Source organism: Theropithecus gelada, chromosome 5 (genome assembly GCF_003255815.1).
Source record: "Theropithecus gelada isolate Dixy chromosome 5, Tgel_1.0, whole genome shotgun sequence".
NCBI classification, from domain to species: domain Eukaryota; kingdom Metazoa; phylum Chordata; class Mammalia; order Primates; family Cercopithecidae; genus Theropithecus; species Theropithecus gelada.
Genome location: NC_037672.1, coordinates 147,881,357 through 147,901,448, shown reverse-complemented (window position 1 = coordinate 147,901,448; position 20,092 = coordinate 147,881,357). Strand labels below are relative to the sequence as shown.

Below are 20,092 nucleotides of genomic sequence, written 5' to 3'. Positions count from 1 at the left end.
TTCCTTTATGACTAATGATATTGAGCATCTTTTTATGTTTTTATTGGCTATTTGTATATCTTCTTTGGAAACATTTATATTGAGATCTTTTGCCCATTTTAAAATTTTACTTGTCCTTTTATTATTGAGTTGTAGGAGTACTTTATATATTTTGGTTACAAGTCCTTTATCATTTATTCAGTTTGCAAATGTTTACTCCATTCTTGTGGCTTGTCTTTTCACTTTTTTGATAGTGTTCCTTAAAGCACAGGTTTTAATTTTAATAAAGTCCAATGTATATATTTTTTCTTTTGTCACTTGTCCTTTTGGTGGCATAATAAGGATTTGCCTAACCAAAGGACACCAGGGCCTGATGCTAATACCACAGTCTTCATCCCTGTTACTTTATATTAATGGTAGGTTTTGAAATTGGTAGTATGAGTCCTCTAACTTTGTTCTTCTTCTTTTTTTTTTGAGATGGAGTTTTGTTCTTGTCACCCAGGCTGGAGTGCAATGGCACGATCTCGGCTCACTGCAACCTCCGCCTCGTGGGTTCAAGCAATTCTCCTGCCTCAGCCTCCTGAGTAGCTGGGATTACAGGCACCCACTACCATGACTGGCTAATTTTTGTGTTGTTTTAGTAGAGACAGGGTTTCACCATGTTAGTCAGGCCAGTCTTGAACACCTAACCTCAGGTTATCCACCCGCCTTGGCCTCCCAAAGTGCTGGGATTACAGGCGTGAGCCACTGTGTCTGGCCTATTCTTTTTAAAGATTGTTTTGGCTATACAAGATCCTTTTATTATGTAGTATGATCTTTTAAATAAAAATCTAAACCAAGTGGTAAAGCCATTTGTATATTGACCTCTGAATAAAAATATTATGAACTAATCTTCTTCAGTTTTATATTTATAGTTTTATAAAAGCAGCATATACCAAGTTTTTCTGTTTTCTCTTTCCATTCCTGTCCATCTTTCTCTATTCTAATACCTTAAAGTTTCATCAAATTTCCAATTTGTTATCACTTCCTATCTCTTTTAATTTGAATCTCTGTGGATATGTTCATTTTAAGAAATGAAGAATACAAGATTCATGTGTCCAGGTTACACTGAATTTTTTTCATTTAATTAACATTACTATGTATTAGGGAAAATTAAAAATTTACTACAAGTCTTCTTCCAGATAAAGAGTCTTCTTTCAGATATTTTGATTGTGACATAAAGTAATGTGATGTAGTACAAATATATGTAGCATTGCAAAGTCTTATTTTCATGATTTTAATAATACGGGGTTTCACGTGAGTTAATAACTCAAAGTTTCTTTCCTTTAGGCTATTGCATTACCTCCTATAGCCAAATGGCCATACCAGAATGGTTTTACATTTCATACATGGCTTAGAATGGATCCTGTAAATAACATCAATGTAGATAAGGATAAACCGTATTTGTATTGGTATGTATTTATGTAACTGATTAGTGTTAAAACCTTACTTTGAAACTGAGAAGAATATTTAGAGGTAAAATGAAAACCTAATCTTTATAGTTTCAGAACCAGCAAAGGTCTTGGCTATTCTGCTCATTTTGTTGGAGGCTGTTTGATTATAACATCAATAAAGTCAAAAGGAAAAGGCTTTCAACATTGTGTGAAATTTGATTTCAAGCCACAAAAGGTACATGATCTTATTGAGTCATAGTTATGTTAACAAGCTATGCTAGTCATCAAAATGCTTAGTTTTAATGTTATTCATATAATAACATGCTAAAGCACAACTCCATTTTTACTGTTTCAAAAGATGAAGTGTAAATCACTGGATAATTGACCTCTCTGATTTGGATATGAAAAAGATTGCAAATTTAGTTATTTATGGAGATCAAGGGAGACACAAATAGGAAATATCTATGGCATTTATTTTACTGTTGCAAATTTAATATGTGTTTGCTTTTGTACCTTAAAACTTAGCGGTTAATAAATGGTTCATCAACAAAATGTATAGGTAGATAGGTAGTCAGATAGATTAAGCAAATATGGCAAAAATTTGACAATTGTGGAATCTAGGTGGTGCGAAAAGGGGGTGTTTGTACTTGATTTTCAGATTTTTGGGGTATGTTTGAAAACTTCCATAATAAGAAGCTGGAAAAATAATCTAGTGATTAAGTTCTTATCAGTTGAAAGGCCCATGAATAGATAATTGTTCCAGAAGGTAAATATTGAATTTAACAAAGGTAGTCTTGTTTTATTTTTAGGTTGAATTACAACTTATCATTTAACTTTTACTCATCAATATGGTTGCGTTATTGGGATAATTGTTATCTTTGTATTTTTAACTGTTTTTTGCTTCTTCAGTGGTATATGGTTACCATAGTGCACATCTATAACCGATGGAAGAATAGTGAACTTCGATGTTATGTGAATGGTGAACTGGCTTCCTATGGAGAGATAACATGGTTTGTCAACACTAGTGATGTAAGTAGTTTCAAAATGTTGCAATGAAAAAAATGATTTTAAAAGCATGAATTTTTTAAACAAGAAAAAGTTTTACAACTTGAATATAAAATTCAAAATATTACAATGGTAGATTTTTATAAACATAATTTGGCTAGCATGTTAATTTGTTAATAGAACTTAATGTGTCACTAAAATATTAATCCTTGTTATAAAATTATTCCGTATAGGTAGAAATGAGGATTTATAGCTAACAGTGGCTATATCTGGGGAGTGGGTCATTGGTTCATTTATCAAAATGAACGAGACCTCCACTATAGGGTTCTGATCATTTTTCTGAATTAGTTAAATGATGCATGCTTATAAATCTTGTATATAATTCTAACTGCTATAGATAACTAGTATGTTGTAACATTTACAGGTTTCAAAAATAAATCTATAGGTTAGAATGAAATTTCCAATGTTTTTCCTGTAATTATTTTTTTTTAATAAAAACTTGAAAAATACAGAGCAGGAAAATGAACATAAAGCATATTACCCATACACCATTAACTCCTCTTTTCATATCCTTTGCTACACATATATACATATTTTGTAATGCTAACCTTAAGAGATCAGGGTCCTGAATCAGACAGACTTAGGTTTGAATCTCAACTCTGTCGTTTATTGACTGTATGACCTTACCTAAATATTAGGCCTTAGTATTTTTCCTCCTGAAAATGGACATAAAATAATTAATACCTCAGAAAGTTATCATCTGATTAAATGATATTAAATAATATCCATAAATCTGTTACCAGAGTGCCTTATGCAGAATGAGTGCTCAGTAAATGTTAGCTCCTTTTTAATACAAAAAAGGGCTCGTATGTAAGTATCGTTTTGTAACCTGTTTTTTCTTACATTAACTTTTACTGAGTGCTTTTTGTATTCCAGGCATTGTAATAAATAGCTTTATTTTCAAAAAGCCCCAGCAACCTTGCAAGATAAGCATTATTATAATCTTCATTTTAGAGATTGGTGAAGTACAAAGAGGTTAAGTAACTTGCCATACTCAGTGGCATAGGATGCAGGGATTTGATCTAGGTGGGTTGGCTTGTAACACACGTGTTGCAAACTTTTCTATATCCCCTAATATCATTACATACACATTTTTCAACATTCTTTCTAATGGTTTTATGGTATAAATTATTTTAGTCTATTTAGATACAGTTTAGAATGGACAACACATTTGTGATAATATAGGTTTTTATTATTTTTGGAGTTTTTTTTTTTTCTAATTCCTTTTTTTTTTTCCTTTACAGACCTTTGACAAATGTTTCCTGGGCTCATCAGAAACAGCAGATGCTAATAGAGTATTCTGTGGCCAGATGACTGCAGTTTACCTTTTCAGTGAAGCTCTTAATGCAGCTCAGATATTTGCTATTTATCAGTTGGGCCTGGGATACAAGGTAGTTTACTTACTGTTTTGTGCTTAACCAATGTTAGTTCAGCTTGATTTGAAGGTGGGTTATACATGCAGAGTTTGGTTAATAGATACAAAAAAAAAAAAAAAAATGAGACCTACTATTTGATACCACAGTAGGGTGACTATAATCAATAAAAACTGTACATTTTAAAATAGTGTAATTGGATGATTTTCAACTAAATAGATAAATGCTTGAAGGGATGGATATCCATTCTCCATGATGTGCTTATTGCACGTTGCATGACTGTATTAAAACATCTTATGGGCCCCACAAATATATACACCTAAAATGTACCCACAACAAAAGAGATGTGTGCAAACGGTAACCAGAAAAGAGTAGGAGTAGCCTACTTAAATTAGACAAAATAGACTTTAAGTCAAAAACTGTCAAAAGAGACAAGGACGTTTTATGATGATAGGGTCAGTTCGCCAGAAAGATAGGACAAATATAAATATATGTACCTAACATCAGCGCTCTCAAATATGTGAAGCAAACTTTGATAGAATTAGAAGAAAAGCTAGCAACACCATGATAGTAGGAGACTTCAGTATTCAACTTTCAATAATGAATAGAACAACCAGACAGAAGATCAATAAGTAAACAGAAGACTTGAACAGCAGTGCAGCCCAATGTATTTAGCAGTAATATACATAACGCTCGATGAAACAACAGCAGAATGTGCATTCTTCTTCTTCTTCTTTTTTTTTTGGGGACAGAGTTTTGCTCTTGTCGCCCAGGCTGGAGTGCAATGGCACGATCTTGGCTCATTGCAACCTCCACCTCCTGGGTTCAAGCGATTCTCCTGCCTCAGTCTCCCAAGTAGCTGGGATTACAGGCATGTGGCACCACACCTGGCTAATTTTGTAATTTCAATAGAGATGGGGTTTTGCCATTTTGGTCAGGCTGGTCTCAAACTCCTGACCTCAGATGATCCTCCCGCCTTGGCTTCCCAAAGTGCTGGGATTGCAGGTGTGAGCCACTGCGCCTGGCCTGCATTCTTCTTAAGCACACATGGAACATTCTCCAGGATAGACATGTGTTATGCCACAAAGTGAGTGTCAACAAAGTTAAGATTGAAATTATACCAAGTATCTTTTTTGACCACAGTAAAATGAAACTAGAAACCAGTTGCCAAAGAAAAACTGGAAAGTCCACCAACATGTAGAAATTAAACAACACACTTAAAACAGCCATTGGGTCAAAGATAAATCACAAGGAAAATTTGAAAATATCTTGAGACAAATCAAAATATAAGCACAACCTACCAAAACTTATGGGATTCAGTAACCTCAGTCTAAGAGAGAAGATTATGGTGATAATGACTGATAAGAAAGATCTCAGATCAGCAACCTAATTTATACAGTATAGAACTGGAAAAAGAACAAATAAAGTCAGTGTTAGCAGATAGAAGGAAGTGGTAAAAATCTGAGCAGAAATAAATGAACTAGAACAGCAGTCCCCAACCTTTTTGGTCCCAGAGACCAGTTTCATGGAAGACAGTTTTCCCACATACCATGGGTGGTGGGGGCACAACAGGGATGGTTTTGGGATGATTCAAATGCATTACATTTATTGTTCACTTTATTTCTGTTATTATTACATTGTAATATATAATGAAATAATTATACGACTCACCATAATGTAGAATCGGTGGGAGTCCTGAGCTTGTTTTCCTGCAACTAGACGGTCCCATCCAGGGTTGATGGGAGACAGTGACAGATTATCAGGTATTAATTTCTCATAAGGAGCACGCAATGTAGATCCCTTGCATGTACAGTTCACAATAGGGTTCACCTTCCTATAAAAATCTGATCTGACAGGAGGTGGAGCTCAGGCAGTAATGTGAGTGATAGGGAGTGGCTGTAAATACAGATGAAGCTTGGCTTGCTTGCCCCCGCTCACTTCTTGCTGTTGTTCCTAATAGGTTATATACCTGGTTAGGGACCCTTGGAATAGAAAATAGAAAAGTAGTGAGAAAAAATCAGTGAAACTAACAGGTCTTTTTTTTTTTTTTTTTTATTAAACATCAACAAAATTGACAAATTCTTATGAAGACTAAGGAAAAAAAAGAGTACATAAATAAGTAAAATCAGAAATTAAGGAGGAGGCATTATAACATGCCGCAGAAATAGAATTATAAGAGAATGCTATGAAAAGTATGCCAACAAATTGGATAATTTTGAAGAAATGGATAATTTTCTAGAAACATACATCCTACTGAGACTGAATCAAGAATAAATTTTAAAAATCTGAAAAGACCTGTAGCTAGTAAGGAGATTGAACCAATAATAAAAAACTTTTCAACAAAGAAAGCTGAGGACTAGATGGCTTCACTGGAGAATGCTGTCAGTTATTTGAAGAAGAATTAACACCAGTTCTCCTCAAATTTACAAAAATTTTAAGAGGAGGGAACATTTTCAAACTGATTTTATGAGGCCAGTGTTACCCTGATACCAAAGCCAGATCAAGATAGTAAAAGAAAGAAAACTATAGACCAATATCCCTGATGAATATTGATGGAAAAATCCTCAATAAAACACTAAGAAATTGAATTTAACAGCACATTAAAAGAATGATACACATTGTCAATTTAAGATTTGTTTCTGGAATGCAAAGATGGTTCAACATGAAAATCAGTCAATGCAATGTACCACATTAACAGTGAATTACAAAATTTATATGGTCATATATCAACTGATACAGAAAAAGCATTTGACAAAATTCAACACTCTTTCTTGATTTAAAAAAAACAAAACAAAACACTCAACAATCTATGAATAGAAGGAAACTACCTCAACATAATGAAGTATTATATATGAAGAGCCCATGACTAACTGAACAGTGAAAAATAGACAGTTTTTCCTCTAAAATCAGGAACAAAGCAAGGATGCTTATTCTTTCCATTTCTATTCAACATAGTATTTGGAAATCCAGTTAGAGCAATTAGGCAAGAAAAAGAAAGAAAAGGCAACTAAATTGGAAGGGAACAAGTAAAATGATCTGTTTGTATATGGCATGACCTTGTATCTAAAAATCCCTAAAGATTTCACCAAAAACTGTTAGGACTAGGAAATGAATTCAGCAGAGTTGTAAGGCACAAAATCATACACACAAATCAATTGTGTTTCTATGTAGCAATAATGAAGTAATAATGAACAGTTTGAAAATTACACAATTTCTTTTAAAATAGCATCAAAAAGGATAACATACTTAGAAATAAACTCAACCAAAGTGGCAAAAGAGCTGTACCCTGACTCCACCAAGGAGGCAAAAGAGTTGTACACTGAAAAGTACAAAATGTTGCTGACAAAATTAAAGAGACCCAAAGAAATGTAAAGACATCCCTTGTTCATCTTGTGAAAGATTTAATATGTTAAAAATCCATACTACCTAAAGCAATCTACAGATTCAGTGCAGTTCTTATCAAAATACCAATGGCATTTTTTTGCATAAATAGAAACACAATTCTAAAATTAATATGGAATCTCAAGGGATTCTCAGTAGCCAAAACAGTCTTTAAAAAGGGGAACGAAGTTGCAGGCTTTACTCTCCTGGATTTCAAAATTTATTACAAGGCTATAATACATAATGAAAACAGTGTTAGACTTGCTTAGACACATACGCCGAAGGAACACAATATAGTGTCCAGAAATTAACTTTTGCATATAAGGTCAGATGATCTTTGACAAGTGAGGCAAGGCCACATATTGGGGAAAGGACAGTGTGTTCGACACATGATGTTGGGAAAAGTGGATATCCAGATGCGAAAAATAAGAAAAAAAAGTTTTATACTTAATTCATATTATATGTTGTATATAAAAATGAGCTGAAAATGGATTAAAGACCTAAAAGTAACATGTAAAACTATAAAACTCCTGAAAGAATACATAAGGGAAAAGCTTTACAACATTGAATTTGGCAGTGATTTCTTGATTGATTGTGATACCAAAAGCACAGGCAACCAAAGCAAAAACAGACAAATAAGATGATGTCAAAGTTATACAGTTCTGAACATCAAAGGAAATATCCAGCAGAGTGGAAAGGTAACCTACAGAGTGAGAGAAAATATTTAGCAATCATATATCTGATAAGGGATTAATATCCAGAATATATGAATCCTGCAACTCAACAACAACAACAAAACAATTAAAAACGCATAAAAGAGTTGAGTAGACATTTCTTTAAAGAAGATATGAAAATAGCCAATGAACATACGAAAAGATGCTCAATATCACTAGACATTAGAAAAATGCTAATTTAAATTACAACGAACTATCGCCTCACCATTTAGGATGACTCTTTAAGAAAGAAAACAGAAAATAACAAGTGTTGTTGAGAATGTGGAGAAATTGGTACTTTTGTGCACTGTTGAGGGGAATGAAAAATGGTGCAGCTGCTGTGGACAACAATATGAGGTTCCTCAAAAAATTAAAAATAGAACTTCCATGTGATCCAGTAATCTCACTTATGGGATATATACAAAATAATTGTAAAGAGGATCATGGAGACATATTTTCACACAAGAAATAGGGTCACAAGGAGATATTTGCCCACCCATGTTCATAGTAATATTTTCAATAACTCAGAAATAGAAGTAACCCAGATGTCCAGTAGCAGATGAATGGATAAAGAAAATGTGACAGACAACACACATAAACACACAGGACCATTATTCAACCTTAAAAAACAAGGAAATCCTGTCATCAGCTAAAACATGGAGGAACTATGAAGACATTGTGCTAAATGAAATGCTTTGGTCACAAAAAGGCAAATACTGTATGATTCCACTTATATGAGGGATCTAAGAGTCCAACTCGTAGAAACAGAAAGTAGAATTGTGATAGTCAGGGACTGGTGGGGAGCAGGAAATGGGGAGTTGTTAAATGGCTACAGAGTTTCAGTTTTGCAAGATATAGAAGTTCTAGAGATTTGCTGTTTAGCAATATGAATACAGTTAATGTTCCTCAATTACACACTTAAAAATACTTACGATGGTAAGTTGTATATTATATACTTTAGACCACAATTTTAAAAAAAGTATAAGAAAAAAAGATAAAATGTGATCTGTTGGTCACTTTTACCTTTTTAAGGTAAGGTTTTAATGTCAAGTTGACTTGATTTCCATTGTATCATTAAATTCAGCCAATTTTAGAAGTAAACAAAGAGGGGTCCTCTTACATGATACTGTTAAAAGATTATCAACGGTCTTCCTCCTTAAAATTTTACACCTGTATTGATTTGTACTTAGATTCTCTTTTTGTGGCATGCTATTTAACTGTTTTTAATTAATTCTTAGGGTACATTTAAATTCAAAGCAGAAAGCGACCTTTTCCTAGCTGAGCATCACAAACTTCTATTGTACGATGGGAAACTCTCTAGTGCCATTGCGTTCACGTACAATCCACGGGCTACAGATGCCCAACTTTGCCTTGAATCATCTCCTAAGGACAACCCTTCAATTTTTGTTCATTCACCACATGCTCTCATGCTCCAGGTACTAACTGTGATCTTTGAAGAAAATTTATATTGGTAATTTTTGATGTGTTATTGAGATGTATTTGGTAGCTTCTGTTAAATACATGGAATGTCACATTTTAGTGTTTCTGCATTTATTGTTGTGCCTTATTTTTAATTGTTTTGGAAAAGAAATCATTGAAGTCTTTACTGTGTTTTTGATCTTACAAGGATGTAAAGGCAGTTTTAACACATTCCATCCAAAGTGCAATGCATTCAATTGGAGGAGTACAAGTACTATTTCCACTTTTTGCACAGTTGGATTACAGGCAATATTTGTCTGATGAGGTTGATTTGACTATATGGTGAGTGCCTTTGTTTCTTTAATTTGCTGTGAGGGTTACTTTCATCACTGTTGAGCTATACAATATTTTGTCTCTCACGTTTTGTTGTAGGGTCAAAATAATTTAAAGAAACTTGTGAACTATAAACTATTACAAGACCATATTAATTATGTCAGTATTAAGTTCTTGTTTATCAGTAGGAAATATGGAAGCTGTAAGAAACACAGTAAATTGGTTTTAGAATAATGTTATAAATGGCAATAATGGGTTACTCAAAAATAAATACATTTTTTTTGTCTAAATTTTAAATTTTTTTACTACCCATAATACAATAAGAAATTTTTAATTTCTGAAATATTTTAAATTATTTGGTAATGATTTATTATGGAACTTTTCATATTTTAATTATTTATTACTGATTGCATTTATGTAATCAGAAGCCAAAAATTTTAATAGCGTTATCTGAAGTGAATTAGTCTTTTTTAAAAAAAACTTAGATTGTACATTTAGCACATTTTTGTCTCTTGTGTTGTAGTCCTGAGTCTAAAAAAGACAAAGGGATGTGGGAAAGGAGTTTAAATTTCTCATGGCTGTATATTCTAGTGAAACTATATATAGTGAAATTATTGTTTCATTTGTAGTGAAATTATTGTTTCATTTGTTACTTGAGAAATTTAAATGACTTTTACATTCTCTCATTTTGAAATTCTCCCTTTGATTTTTGCTTTTATATGTAACTTGATGTCTACCACCAATGTGTATAATAATGGAATAGTTTTGTCCTGATTCTTTTCAGGTAACAATTTTTTTTTAAAAAGAAAAAGTTATCAAATCTAGTATTTGTCAACTTATATTTTAAAAAATAGAAAATTACCCTGACATATTAATACTTTATAGAATTGTTTTGTTCTATGTTCTAACAGGGCTTACTTACAGTTTTCCCCATCCCATGCCCTCCCCTCGCCTCCCCTTCCCCCTCCCCCTCCCCCTCCCTCCCTCCCTCCCTCCCTCCCTCCCTTCCTTCCTCCCTCCCCCCCCCCACCCCCCCCCCCCCCTCCCCCCCCCCCCCTTATTGAAATTGCTGGCAGTGAAAGCACTGATGTGGGGGTGGAGATTGGCTGCCGGTCATGCTTTCTCTCTCTGTTTTTTTTTTTTTGGTGGGACTTCTCTCTGAGAAGGCAGTAACAACTGACCTTATTCCTTTCCCTTCTGGGAATCTTTAAAAATTGTAGGTAGTAGAGCATGGTTGTAGCCCCTGTTCAGTTTTAAAAGTGTTCAAGACTGACTGAAGAATTACAATTTTGTTGTTGGGATAATGAACAAACTTCTTAAATTAGTGTTCAACGACCTCAGATTTGCCTCCAAGTTAACTTTCTCATCTTTCTCTTCATGTGCCCTCTGCTCCATTCAGACTGGGCAAGTCTGGAGCCCTAACACATTTTGAGGATTTATACCTTACTCTTTTTGCTCCACTGTCTTTTCTCACCTTTTGGCCCCTAACACTTCAAAGTTGAATATGCTTGCTTATCTAAGTTATATCTGTTCTTTGAGGCCTTACTATATTTTTAATAAGTATTTGTTATTGGTTGTTTTGGAAGTTGCTCATTTTTCTCTATATCATGCACATTTGTCATTGTTTCTAAGTAATTCACCTATTAATGTGTTTGGGATAAAGTATATGAAATAAATATTTGAGTAACTCCTAGTCCTACATTAAAATTCTAGTTCTGATGTAATGTTGGAAGCAGTTTTAGTGGAGCTTCAATTTCTTTGAAATGGAGAACTTTTTATTAAGGTGAATGGAAGGGTTACATCTATCTAACCTAATTTAAAAAAATAGAATATGTTTTTTAATCATTGCCTTTTTAAAAAATTGTAGTTCAACCTTGCTGGCCTTTATCATGGAATTGTTGAAGAACTCAATTGCTATGCAGGAGCAGATGCTTGCCTGTAAGGGCTTCTTGGTAATAGGATATAGCCTTGAAAAGGTAAAGTATATTTTATGTTTTTGATTCTTAATTTACAGGCCATACATTTGTTCTCTAAGTGGCCAAGGAATTCTGTCTGCAAGAATGTCTCCTTGGTTACAGAAAATTACCTAAACTAAAATAACATTTTTTTGTTTTACCTTGCCTCCATTCCTCTATTAAACAAATGTGATAGTGAGCTTCATGGCATCTTTAACTTTGAGCATAATTTGTGGGCCAACTTTTTTCCTGGTAGGGATAGCCTGTAATTCACTTGCTTTGACTTGAATTTGTGATAACATTTGAACTACCTTTTTTGCAGTCTTCCAAATCTCACGTCAGCAGAGCAGTACTTGAACTTTGCCTTGCATTTTCAAAATATCTGAGTAATCTGCAGAATGGGATGCCCTTGCTCAAGCAGTTGTGTGATCACGTTCTTCTTAATCCTGCCATATGGATTCATACCCCAGCCAAGGTAATATATATCTATATATTGATATTGTTTTACTATCTTTGCTGTTTTTGTGCTTGAGAAGTGTGATAATTAAGAGGATTTTCTTTTTTATATGTACTATTTTGCAAGACTTCAGTAGATTGCTTTTTTTGACTAAGCATCCTTTTTTACTCCTCAGGAAAAATTGCAAATCTGTGTGTGTATGTGTGTGTGTGTGTGTGTGTGTGTGTGTATTAATATATACAAAGAATATATACACACATACAAAAAATATATTCTGTGTAAATGTCATTATTTAAAAGATGCAGGTATAGTCCTTATTTTCTGAAATTAAATGAAATAAAGTTTTATTTGAGAGAGACTTCATTTACTAAATGTAAATCAAAGTTAGACAGTTTTAATGTAATTAATAATGTTTCCTAGTAACTGTAGCTTTGTTCCGTTGTAAATATGCATATATATTTTTTTCTTTTTTTTTCCTGTTTCTTAAGAACTCACCCTGCTCCTGCTCTCTCTCTTTTTTACTTCACACTTTTGCCTTCCAACGTGATGAACTACTGAGTTTCATTCTTACAGGTACCGCTGAAATGTCACTTTTTCCTTGAAGGCATGATATACTAGTCTCATGTAATCATTTTAGTTTCACATTAATTCAAATTATAAAAACATTTGTGCAAATTTTTTTTTCAGTTTTGTAACAACAAACCAATTAGCTCTATGTGAATGTAAATGAATTTGTGATAAGGTGTATGAACAAAATCTTTAATAAATCCTAATGTTGTAATACATTGTCCTAAAAATTCAGTAGTGGCAGTATTAAGCATAACTTGAAACAGAGCATTTTATTAAATTGCATAATTGTATCTATCTTATCTACAATTTTTGTTAGAAGTTGTGTTATTTCAAGCCCAGTTTTCCTCTCTCCCCTTCTGCCTTTTGGTCCACTTGCAGTGTGTATCATTGTTTAAGTTGGAATAGCACCTACTTATTCTAGTTGTCAGAAAAAAGTCTGCAGACTTTTTTTTTGCTTTTCTAGACTCTTAATATCTTATTTTCAGCTGGTCTTTTAAAATGTTAAAGAGAAAAACAGCTGCTGACTCTGATTGCCATTTGGAAATAATCAAAAGAGGCAGCTGGAGGTTGTAGCTTTTTTATCTCCAGGTCAAATTTGACCTCATTTTCTTCCATGACCCTCAGTCTTATTTCTTTTTGAGGATTGTTTCAAGTTACTTTTTAAATCTTTTACTAGACACTTTTTTGTCTTACTGATCAGCATATTTGTAAGGCTTTGTGTCTCTTTTGATGTGGTCAGAAAGCCTCTTATTAGATACTTAGTTGGAGGGAATTAAAAAAAATTCATCTTATGATTTTCTTAGTTTCCTAGGATTATTTTACCCTATATCTTATCTTCTACTTTTAATAACTTTCCTCAATTTCCTTTTTAGAATTTGCAGTTGAGTTGATAATATTAACATTTTCTCCTGTTTTAGCCATCTGCTTTATGTATCCACAAGGGGTTTAATCCACTTTTATTTTATTGTAAAGACAGTCATAAAAAAGGGCAGAGCCAAATTTTGTTTGACTTGAAGGTCAAATGTTTATCATGTGGGAAATTTTTTAAGAAGAATACAATATAATGCATACAAAATTAGGTTTAGGGTCTTGGAAGAAACATTTATAGATCAGTGGTCATAAAGTTTAAGCTTTATCAGCTTCATGGTCAATCCACCTCTGGGTAAAAGTTGAAGGTCTGGATGTGTGGATGTGAAAAGCTTTGCTTTTTGAAAAGGGAGCTACCAGCGATTTGTAGTTTCCATTTATCTTAGATCTGCTCAGAGACCATCTTTTTAATGACCTAGCAGGAGAGATGAATTTTCTTGTCTACCATGGTCCTTTGTGTACTCAACAGATATTTGTTCAGTGACTACTTTATGGTGGTGAACAAGATAGACTTGATACTTGCTCTCGTAGAATTTAGATTTAGTGGGAAAGACAGATGTTAACACACAATTTGTGTGGCTATTGGAGTACATAATGAGTGAATGAGGGAAGGTTTATTCATAATTAGCATATGAGTAATCTTGAGGTCTTTCATTCATCTCTATATGTTGCTACTAAATTCTATTTATTTATTTTTTTGACACAGGGTCTCACTGTGTCACCAAAGTGGGAGTGCAGTGGTGTGATCTCAGCTCACTGTAACCTCTGCCTCCCCAGCCCAGGTGATCCTCCCATCTCAGCCTCCTGAGTAGTTGGGACTGTAGTTGTGTACCACCACACACAGCTAATTTTTGTATTTTTTTGTAGAGATGATGTTTTGCCATGTTGCCCAGGCTGGTCTCAAACTCCTAGGCTCAAGTGATCCACCTGCCTCAGCCCCCCAGAGTGCTGGGATCACAGGTGTGAGCCATTAGGCCCAGCCTCTGTTCATTTTTCTTTTACCACAGTATCATTCTCAATAGACTAACTTTCTCCAGTTTTCCATTTCTTTGTCTAACTTGTCACTATTCTGCCAGAGTTCCAACATGTTCTTTTTTTTATTTGAGACAGAGTCTTGTTCTGTCATCCAGGGTGGAGTGCAGTGGCATGGCCATGGCTCAGTGCAACCTTGAACTCCTGGGCTCAATCAGTCCTCCTGCTTCAGCCTCCTGAGTAGCTGATACTGCAGGTGTGCACCACCATTCCCATTCCCAGCTAACTTTTTACATTTTTTGTAGAGACCGGGGTCTTGCTTTGTTGTTTAGGCTGGTCTCAGACTTCTGGCCTCAAGCAATCCTCCTCTCTCAGCCCCAGAAAGTGTTGGGATTACAGTCTTGAGCCACCATGCCCAACCCCAATATTTTCCTAAGATATGATTCTTATCATTCCTTAGCCCCAGAAGTTTTAATGGTTTCCCATTGAGGACTTCATGTCAATTATTATTTCTAGATTTTCTAGCTTAAAAATGGAAATATCCTCAGTGGATAGGGAGGTACCAAAAGGTTTCCCTACAATGGTGGTTCTCAGTCTTGACTGCTAATAGAATAAGTTGGGGTAGGTTTATAAAAACAAACAAATATAGAATCCCACCACTTCCACTGCAGATTCTGATTTCATCAATATGGTGTTACTGGTGGAGGGTGTCCAGGTTCTTGGTGTCTTGAACAAAGATTTGGACAAAATGCACAAGGCAAAGGAAGAATGAAGGAACAAAAGCAGAAATTGATTGAAAATGAAAGTACACTCCACAGTGTGGGAACAGGCCTGAGCATAGGGGCTCAAGAGCCCTGTTACAGAATTTCCGGGGGTTTAAATAACTTCTAGAGGTTTCCACTGGTTGCTTGCTGTAGGCCCTATGTAAATGAAGACAATGCGGTAAAGTTACAAAGTCATTTACTCGGTGTATGCCCTATGTAAATGGAGAGGATATTTCTTGTCATAGCTGTAGTGTTTCCATTTGATTTAGTTCTAGGAAGTCCTTAGGTTCCCTGCCTCTAGACCCTATTCTCCTGCCTCACTGAGATGGGACTCAGGCATCAGTATTAAAAAAAAAAAAAAAGTTTTCCAGTTATTTTAATGTGCAGTCAAGATTGAGAACTGTTGTTCTAACTCTAGGGAAACCTTTATTTCAACCATCATTTTTCTTGCTTGAAATTTTCTCTTGTATTCTGTCTGTCTATTCTACTACTCATCTTCAAAGCCTATCTTAATGCCTACTTTCTTAGTGAAGCTTTTCTTTACGATTTCAGTTTATTCTATAATAATTTATCTGTCCTCTGAATTAATAATATTTCAGAGCTGTATGTTACTCAGTTACATATTGCTTCATGACTTTTTCATGTTTTGGTGGGCATATTTATTATCTTTGATTTATTTTGCTTAAATATAAGTGTATTTTTTTTTTAATCTTTTCAATTGTATTTCAGCTACTTAGGGACAGCATACGTGCCATTGTATTTCCATGATACAGTGTTATGCATATAGTTAGATGTAAATATTTGCTAAAGGACTGAAACAACATGGTTAAGAATTTGAGCCATGTCACATTGTCTCAATGAGGAGTGGATTGGGTCTATCAATTTGAACAGCAGTAGCTACATCAAAATAACATTTTGCAGCAAATCAGTAGATCACAATGTATATGTATGCGTATAGACACATATATGGTTTTGTGAATTACAATGATCTTCCAAACCCTGCTTTTAAGTGGTTCAGAACCTGCCACTTTTTACCATGTTAGATTTATTCACTGGCACTCTAATTGATTTAGCCTTGATTGTTTATCTGTAGGGCACCTGGAAGATAGGTACCTACTTTTTTGCTCTCTAAAGAAGTCCCTAGGTTCACTGGCACTCTAATTGATTTAGCCTTGATTGTTTATCTGTAGGGCACCTGGAAGATAGGTACCTACTTTTTTGCTCTCTAAAGAAGTCCCTAGGTGACACTGAGGTACCTTGCAGGTTTGAAAAGGAAGATGCCCTTGTTGTCCAGGAAGGTAACATAAATGTTCAATTATAAATGATCAGTAGTTTGGTCTATGGTCAAGGGCAGAATATATGTCCTATACTTAAAGTTGTTCAGCTTATAAAATATACTGTCTAGCAATAAAATGAAAAATTCTTGATTTCAACATGAGAGTAGAGCAAAAGCAGTCGTTATTTTTGCTGCTCTAAGTAATGGAGTATAGTTGATGAGTTTCAGACCCATAATTTCACTAAAAAAAAAATTTTTTTTTTGAGGCAGGGTCTCACTCTGTCGCCCAGGCTGGAGTGCAGTGGCACTATCTCGGGTTACTGCAGTCTGTACCTCCTGGGTTTAAGAGATTCTCCTGCCTCGGTCTCCTGAGTAGCTGGGACTACAGGTGTGTACCACCATGCTCAGCTAATTTTTGTATTTTTTGGTAGAGACGAAGTTTCACGATGTTGGCCAGGCTGCTTTTAAACTCCTGACCTCAAGTGATCTGCCCGCCTCAGCCTCCTAACGTGCTGAAATTTCAGGCGTGAACCACTGGGGTGGGCCAATTTTTTGTTGAGATGAAATGTGCAGTGGTGGGGTAGCACTTGTATTATTTCTTTCTCTTACATATGAAGAGGTGATATTTTGAAGTTAATATAAAAATATATAACTTATGTATTTTTTAAACTACTTATCAATGAGATTAGTAGAATCCTTTCCAAGTTAGGGGACATTTTACACATGTTGAGAGATTATAATGTTATAATGAAAATGCTAGATTGGAATGTTTCTTGTAATGAGCTACTGTCACAGAATTCTGTTTTTCTAATACTCCTCAGTTAAACTCTATCTTTTTCTATGGTTTTCTTTTGGTTTAGTTCTATTTGTTTTTTCCTTTTGCGTTACTAGTACTTTTTCTTTGGAGTCATTTCAGCTCCTGATTTTCTGCAAATGTTATATTTGAAAGAAATTCTAGATTTTTCAAACAACTATGCATAGATAGCATAAGTAATAAGTCTATTATAAAGAGGTTACACATGCTTAGGAATAATTGCTGGTTGCTAAATAGGAATCACAAAGTTATTTCCATGGAATAATGCAGCAAAAAGTTTCCATATTTGATAATGCTTCTATAAAAGAAGAAATTACCTGGTTTGGTTTTATAAGGAGTGTGTGTGCATGTGCTTGTGTGTCAATGGGTATGTGTTACCTAATATGAATATTATTATCAGGCTCAGCATTTTACTTTTTGGAAGAAGCATGGTGAAAATAAAACAGCCTGAAAGTGTTACTGGAAACAGATAAAATGCTGGTGGGGTTCTCTAAGTTCTTCATTTTTATTCTGTAGGTTCAATTGATGCTCTATACTTATCTGTCCACGGAATTCATTGGTACAGTCAACATATATAACACCATTCGGAGAGTTGGAACAGTGCTTCTCATCATGCACACGCTGAAGTACTACTACTGGGCAGTGAATCCTCAGGATCGAAGTGGTATTACCCCAAAAGGATTAGGTATATAATTTCTGTCTGTATATTAGTTTACACAAATGCAAATCAGGATTTAATTTTTCTTTTTGTTTTAACCAGTACGATCATATATTTGGGCAGCTTTTCTATATTCCATTATGGCAAAATTTTATTTTAATCTCATTGATAATGTTAATAGTTTGTCCTAAATTGTGGTTTCTAGAGTTTAATAACTTGCTACTTGTATGGAAGAATACTACTTGTGCTGATGTGAGTTTTTTGGGGAGCTGATATGACTAGGATGGTTGTTGTAAGGCACTGAAAATGCCAAGAAATTTTTAATTAGTTTTTAGTAATTGATGCGAGATGGATTGTCACAATGAGATTCCTTGAAAATGATGTTTTGGGAATATGGGGGTTTCTTACAAAAGTAGGAGTTATCTTCTCTTAAAGATATAATGAAATTACAAAATATTAGTAATTGTTTTCTTACATAATGAGGACTAACTTGCTGAAAGGGTAATATTCATTCAACATGACCAGCAGTTCATATAAGGGGTCAAAATAAAACTTTTGACATAGAGTGGCTCTTTTGTTTGTAACTATAGCAGTCTTCTTGGAATTGGCTTACATCATAAAGGGAGGTAATCAGCTCGTGTAAACTGGCAGTTTCAGATACAACTTGATACAGGTATTCTGAGTATGACCATAGGACTGAATTTGTCTCGCTGCGTTTACCAGTTCTTCTGTGATGACTGTTTTCACATACTCGCTCCCTTTGTAGTAGTAAGCAGCTGGTCCACTTTCACATCCATAACAGCTTAAAACCAGTGTAAGAGCATCTGCCTATATAAAGTGTTTCCAGTGAAAGTCTCTTTTAGTCTCTCTCTTGCTCATTGGCTTTGATTATATCATGTGCCCATTTCTGTGGTTGTAATTGCTCTGATTGCTTAGAAATGGAGGCATCCCCTACCTTGAAAGACATGGTCTGAAAGTGAAGATGACTTTAGTCACTTGGTAAAAATTAAGGGGTGTTGCTTGAAATTAAGAAATAGATGCTGGGGAGTCAATAACATACATTCTCATTATAGTAAGAGGCTTTGGTTGTTTAGTGATTTACAAAGATTTTCACATTGGCATACTACTTTTTATATCACTTTCAAAATAAGCTTGGTTTAGCCTCAGAGAATCTGGTATCTGTAATTTAGCAAGCTATGAACTTTTTAAGCTGGCAAGGTTGTGGCGGATCTAGAACCGGGTCAGAATTTTCTCATGACTATTTCATGGTGCTGTAGGTGTATCATGCATGTACTGTCCTAGGTGCTAGTTTTGTATTCTTGCCTGCCTTTTATAACTGATTAGTGACCTTGGGAAAGTCTTAATTCTTCAAATGAGAGAACTGGACAAATTTTGTGATCCTATTCTAACTCTAGTCTTATAGTCTTATTTTTTTTTGTCTAGGAATCATATGGAACAAATTTTAAACAATTTTCTTCCTATTTTCATTGATCTGTTCAAGGTCATGGTGGTCCTATGCTTTGGTGGTCTAAGAACTATCTGTAAATAGTGATTAGTGGGGGGAAAATTATAAAATATATGAGCAAACAGGTTCCTAACTTAGGATCTTAGAGCAATGAGTGTTTGGTTTCCAAAAGCTTTCTACTTGGAAATTATATGTTTGAGACATGAAAATTGATTTAATGTGAGCCATGTGTGACCAAGGACTTTTCCAAGCAGAGGAGATGTCAGAGGCAGTCAACATAGTATTTCCCTTCTTCATGAATGATACCGTGTGGTGAGGCATTCTTTTTAAGATTTTTGTATTATCTTATATAATGATAACAGTAGAAAAATTTTGTCATACTGAATTCATATATAATAATAATGTTGAAAGTTTAGATTTTCCTTTGTTTTTTTCTTTGTAAACTTCTGTTACCTTACTAATACTCTCAGAGTCTTAAAATAAGTGTATTATTATTGAATACAAATTTTATTTGTTACCTCATTTTTATGTTTTGGACATTCTTTGACCTATTCAAAGTACTTCTTCATTGTAGTTTCAACATAACCTGTATGTATGT

At 34.4% G+C, this 20,092-nt stretch overlaps 1 protein-coding gene across 2 annotated transcripts in view; it reads left to right on the top strand.

The window, feature by feature from the left end:
• LRBA (LPS responsive beige-like anchor protein) overlaps nt 1–20,092 on the top strand; it is a 756,763-nt gene that overhangs the window by 90,877 nt on the left and 645,794 nt on the right. For both annotated transcript variants that reach the window (XM_025385122.1, XM_025385123.1), the window contains 9 exons: nt 1,309–1,430; nt 1,521–1,647; nt 2,322–2,441; nt 3,722–3,868; nt 9,183–9,380; nt 9,572–9,705; nt 11,564–11,672; nt 11,974–12,126; nt 17,888–18,056. In XM_025385122.1, coding sequence (XP_025240907.1) covers nt 1,309–1,430; nt 1,521–1,647; nt 2,322–2,441; nt 3,722–3,868; nt 9,183–9,380; nt 9,572–9,705; nt 11,564–11,672; nt 11,974–12,126; nt 17,888–18,056 — 1,279 coding nt within the window. The remainder of the gene's footprint in view (nt 1–1,308; nt 1,431–1,520; nt 1,648–2,321; nt 2,442–3,721; nt 3,869–9,182; nt 9,381–9,571; nt 9,706–11,563; nt 11,673–11,973; nt 12,127–17,887; nt 18,057–20,092) is intronic.